Source organism: Phalaenopsis equestris, unplaced genomic scaffold, assembly GCF_001263595.1.
Source record: "Phalaenopsis equestris unplaced genomic scaffold, ASM126359v1 Scaffold001262, whole genome shotgun sequence".
Taxonomy (NCBI): domain Eukaryota; kingdom Viridiplantae; phylum Streptophyta; class Magnoliopsida; order Asparagales; family Orchidaceae; genus Phalaenopsis; species Phalaenopsis equestris.
In genome coordinates this window covers 4,309-10,046 of record NW_018165701.1, presented here as the reverse complement: position 1 = coordinate 10,046, position 5,738 = coordinate 4,309, and the positions used below count along the sequence as shown (strand labels likewise).

At 37.3% G+C, this 5,738-nt stretch overlaps 1 protein-coding gene across 3 annotated transcripts; it reads left to right on the top strand.

Moving 5' to 3' along the window:
• The first annotated feature begins 859 nt into the window (after window positions 1–859).
• On the top strand, window positions 860–3,090 carry LOC110033706 (RNA-binding protein 38-like). Of its 3 annotated transcripts, none has more exons than XM_020737759.1 (6): window positions 860–1,439; window positions 1,525–1,660; window positions 1,744–1,882; window positions 1,973–2,012; window positions 2,086–2,326; window positions 2,400–3,090. In XM_020737759.1, the coding sequence occupies exons 1-6, from the start codon at window positions 1,218–1,220 to the stop codon at window positions 2,459–2,461; spliced, it is 840 nt and encodes a 279-aa protein (XP_020593418.1). In that variant the 5' UTR covers window positions 860–1,217; the 3' UTR covers window positions 2,462–3,090. The 3 variants fall into 3 exon arrangements, with proteins under 3 accessions (XP_020593418.1, XP_020593417.1, XP_020593419.1); XM_020737758.1 differs by having other exon boundaries at window positions 2,397–3,090; XM_020737760.1 differs by having other exon boundaries at window positions 2,086–2,322; window positions 2,397–2,441.
• The last annotated feature ends 2,648 nt before the right edge of the window (window positions 3,091–5,738 follow it).

Genomic DNA, 5,738 nt, shown 5'->3' with positions numbered 1-5,738 from the left:
AAAATATTGTTTAATCAAAAGAATCACTTTGGGATGTCCGATAGAGTGGTTCAAATGTTGTCTTATTTACATTAGATGTCACTCATAGAATCACTAAACAGATCCCTACTCCTTTTAAGAAAGGGGACTTAAAGCAAAACCTAGAGTCGGATTAGGAGAAGAAGGATGTCATTAACATATATTCTAGACTGAAGTCCCAACGATCCATTCCTCCTTAGATGTCGACCACCCCTTGTAAGCCCCTGTCAACCAAAGTTGGCTACTCCCTGTTCGTTGACATTGATAGATCTACAGAGTGACACCCACTTTGCGACGAAGTCCCGACAGAGAAACGACATATAAAGCAGTGCAATATCATGAATAACATACAATGACATATTTCGAAGATGGTGTAAAAAAAAAGTTATGGTGATAACTCCCAGGAGGAACCACTCCGACTATTGTACTACAAACTCTTATGCATATGCACAATGTACTCTAAGGGATTTTGTGTCCCCTTTTGCGAATGTGGAACCATGATGTATACTTGTAGACTAAACTTATAGTATTCAGGCTGGGCCAAAACTATAGTTTATATATATATATATATATCCCCATAATTTATGTTGCTAATGGTGTAGGAATTGTTTTTAAAATTAAATTATGGATAGAAAAATATGTATTATATAAATGTTAATAATTTTGAAATATATTTAGACAATAATTTACATAAAAAATATCCAGATGTAATTTTCTTGATGGAATTTGTAGAAGTAAGTGGCTGGAGAAAGTCAAGAAGGTACAATAAAGTCCAAGATAGAGATGCGAGAAAACACACGATAAGAGGTATTCATCACTCATCCAGGAGGAGGCGAAATTGAATTAATATGCAGAAAAAGAGGGAAAATACAGCGAAGCAATATGTTCCTTTGCACACTGAACTCCTCCATTGGACCACGAACTGTCTCCCTGCTCTCCATCGTGGCTTCACATTTAAGCAAAATTTCATGGCTCCTTCCCACCATCTAGCCCTCTTCTTTTGTTTCTTCCCGTTTTCATTTCTTCCGTGCTCGTCCCAGTAATGATTTCGGCGCTACTATCGTTTCTGTTGGCAAATCCAAGGGAGTGGAGAACAGAGAGATAGCCCAGCGCATATGAAAGCCGTTCTATTATATTGAGACATTCCCCTTTCTCTTTCTCTGGTCTTCTTCAAGTTTCTTCTCCGGTCGTCGTCGATCATGGCGGCACCTACCCGGTCATTCCTTATGGGCAGCGGCGGAGGCAACTCCGGCGCGCCTTACCCTCCGGCAGACACGACCTTCACGAAGATCTTCGTCGGAGGCCTCGCTTGGGAGACTCAAAGGGAGACCTTGCGCCGCTACTTCGAACAATTTGGAGAGATTCTGGAGGCCGTCGTCATCACTGATAAACACACTGAACGTTCAAAAGGCTATGGCTTTGTATTCCCCAACACTCCAAGATGGGAACTTGAAGCTTCCGCATCACTCTGTATTCATTCCTGATCGACTCCTCTTTCTCTCTCAGGTAACGTTTAAGGATCCGAATGCGGCGTTTCTTGCTTGTCTGGATCCGTCGCCGGTGATCGACGGGAGACGAGCAAACTGCAACCTTGCTTTTCTCGGCGCATCTCACCGGCCTCGGCAAGCGACAAATCAATTTGGTGAGTCTCTGGTAACCATTGAATGCTTCTACCGAAACTAACTTTTCCTTGCAAAATTTATTGTTCTTCTTTTGTGTCAGCAGTAACAGGCCGGTTTTGGCCTCCGGGAGGTCAGGCCATGGCTTCCTCTGCATTTCGTGGATCTTCTCTTGCGTCCCTCCCCACCGGCGCCCCTTACTTTCATCAACCATCTCACTATGGCTTCCCCTATTCGCTCTACGGGTAATCAAACTAAAATAATTCCCTGCTTTTCTTCCCCCTTCTCCGGATCAAGCATTCAAAAGCCATGAAAAATCTCTTCTTGTTCTTCAGTTACACCGGCGCATACTCGCAAGACAGCGTCTACCCCATGGTGAGTTTTTAAATGAAAATAAGCAGTTGGAGGTGAAAATCAATGACCAAATAAACTCAAACTATTGTTGCAGAGCTATTACGGATTTACAGGAGGTCAGAACCCCTTCTCTCCTTATTATCAGGCGACGTCGCCGGGTGTTTTTCCGGCAAGCTTCTATCCTTACTACACTCAGTATTCTCACTCAAATCAGACGCAAGGGAGTTTTGCGCTGCATTATCCGCAGATGCTTCAATACCCTTACATTCCTCCTGAACTCGGCTCTGTTTCTGCTATTCTTTCCTTGCCGACAACCATTGCTTCCACAAGCGCAGGTGAAGTCTTCTCCTCTACTCTGATCAGCTTTCAACTCAAGAACTGGAGCTAAATTTCTTGATAATCCAGTAGGTGTGGCATCCAGTTCCTCCCGGCCACCAGGAAACACCCAGGAGCCGAGGCCATCAGCCTGATTAGACAGATGGGTACTTTCTGTGCCTTTCCTCCTTCCGTTTACTAACAGTGATGAAATAAAAATAAAATATTTCTATGCTTATATCTGAAGGTGAAGAAAGTATCAGGCTTTCCTTGTCCTCCTTCTCCTTCTCCTTCTCCTCTCTATTGATTAAAGCTATTGATTAAAGAGAAGACAACTAACCCATAACCATTAATCCATTGAACAAGCATGATTTGATTTGCTTGCTTGCTTTATTCACTAATGACATTTATGCTCCTCATCATCCTTCCACCACCTCCTCCATTTCCATTCATTCTTGCATTGGTTATTGATCCATCTCTGCTCATTTGGATTTACTTCGGCTCGCTAAATTTGAAATTTTTAACCTTATTGGATCAATATGGTAAGTTTCTATTAGATTTGTTCTTGCTTTCGGGGTGCATGCATGACACCCAACAATGAGCTCCATTGGGTCTCAATGGCGTTCATGCTCGGCGAAAAAGACGGTTTTTTGTCTAACACCGCCGATTACGAAGACGCCAACTGCCGCAGCAGCTGAAGGATATGGTTTTCTCCTGATGTAATAATAATTCATCTTCCCATTATCCTTTTTTTTTTACTTAGAATATTAATAAAACATTTAATGCAGGATAATTAATTACTTTGAAACATCAATGTCTGTCTTCCTCTCTCTCTTTTTATTGTATTATTTTTGTTCTTTTGGCTTTGTGCTGTATGGAATCCGAAGGAGGAGGCAGAGAGCCTTTGGTCTGAAGGAATGGAGGGGGAGAATGGTGAAGAAGAATCCAAAGATGTGTTTTTTAAGCTTTTGTGGTTTCAGGTCTAATGTGGTGTAGGTGTAAGAGGAGTTGGATTTTCCTTATTTGGAGGAGAGAAATCTGATGGGGGGAGGAGGGTTAGGGTGTCATGTGAGGGTAACGTGGGTGGGAGTGATGGCTGTTGACCGTCCGTTTGACCGGAGATTTTGGGCTCAATTGAGGCTGATAAAGAGAAGAAATATTATGATTTATAAATTCTTTTTTTTGAAGGGAATAGGAATATGGGTGTAATTGAGCCAAGCTGGTTCAGGAGCGAGCTGAGTCGGGCGTAACTCATTCGATAAGTGGATTGCGGGCTGACCTTATGTTAACAAGCCAAGTTTAACAGAACCCGAAGGGACTATATTAAAATTCATAATTATATATTTAAATTATTAAAAATATTTAAAAAATAACCTTTTTACCGTTTATCTAGTGATTTTTATATTTATCTTTAATTAATTATTTTATTTATCATTTTATTATAACACTAGTTTTAATTAATATTATGCTCTTTCATAATAAAGAAGCCGACCCGTAAGCTTGATCAATACTGGAGCTTGAACTCGATTAATTAATTAAACTCAAGCTCAAGTCGAGAGTAGCTTGAGCTTGAATTGACTCGAGAAGTTTACCCTTTCTTAATAGAAATATACAATTAAATACTCTATTTTATTAGGCAACCATATAATGTCATGCCCTCACAATGTATTTAAAGTAATTAATGTACATAAAGAGTGTATGGCAATGTACTATTATCTACACATAGAACCATGAATATGGCCTGCATCAATTAATTTCTCCATGAATATGCCTTATTAATTGGGATAAAACTTATGCTTTTTCCATCACCTCATAATCAAACCTATTACTCTGTTCATTTTCAGAAAAAGGTTTACTCCAAATTTTCCTACTAATTGAGGTTTCATGCTATGGAAATAATTTAGGTGAGGATGTTTAATTTAAATTTAATCATTATTAGTGTTTTAATCATTTTATTTATTTTGATATAAGGATAATATATAGTTAATCCATCAATGTTTATACTACTTTTATCTTAAAACTAATGTAATCTAAACAGTTCTAAAATAAGATACCCCATTTTCTTACTGATCATGCTTATCTTACCTTTTGACATTGAAAAAGAAAGGAAGATTTGCAGATATACCAGTCAATTCCTATGTGTTTATATGTCTTACACCTAAACTTCAATTTTTTCCAACATTCTACCTTACATGTACTTGAAAGGTGTATTTCACTTTTTAGAAGTTAAAATGATGAAGTTTTTGATGTGATATGAATTATTTTGGCTGGTATAAATGCAAAAACTAAAATTTAGGCGTTAGATATATAAATACAAATAAATTGTCGTGCTATGTAAATGCCCCAAAAAGGCAAATTAAGCATAAGTTCATGGAAGGTATGATAAGCACAAATCAATTATTCAATAATAAATGGGAGAATCAGCTTCAATGTATTTTTTGATCTGTTCACAGTCTAATAAGTAGGAGGAGAGCTCCCATGAGAATATTGAGATATGTATTTTTTGGTTTTGCAAAGGATCAAACTTCAAACAAATACATTGAGGCTAAACTCTTAAGACAATAACAACCTTCTTAGTTTAGTAATTTGAGTGAATCTCCCACCTTAATCATTTATATTCTGGAGCTCTCCTATGATCTTTGACTCTCTTTAGAAGTTGCTCCAAGTAAACATAATCATGAGGCTTGCGATACATAAATCAAATAATATCTTAATAGGTGAGAGCTTATGATGTCGCAAATGGCATGAAGACATTATTATACCATATATATGGAAGAAAATCATTTTGTTGGATTAAGATCTACTTCATAAGAGTTGCATCATGAACTCATTTGAGATAGTGCTGCAACATGGGAGCCACCTCACTAAGAGTCTACTCATAAAATGCAATTTATCAGCTGAATAATTTGAGGCTAATTTTAAAGATATTAACAAAGATTTCAATTTTTTTTGCTCAAAGATATTATAAAATCGCATATTAAAATGAGTTTAATTTCTTAAAAAACTAAAAAGTAATTACTTTTTCGTGTTCTTTTGAGTTGTGTTTGCAAATTTAAAATTAAGTATTGTTATAGTAGAACACAAAGAAGACGGGGGTGAAAAAAAAAAGAACCCCTTTAACAATTTTTGAGTCATTGAAGAGGAAGTTCATATCCTGTTCCCAAAATATTTTTATGTTGATTGATTTTTATAAAATGATAATATTTTGGTCATTTCAAAATAATAATCATATAATTTAATGAGATGGCACGTGTGCCCACTAAAAAAGAATCACAAATAACTAAATAATTTTCAACTTGTACAACTTTAAGTAAGCTTTTGTTCGTGTTCGATTCGTTCGATAAGTAAAAGAGACGAACGTGAAATTTTTTTTTTTGTTCAGTTAGTTAAACGAACGAAACACGAACAGCGATGCGTTCGTTCGTGTTCGAA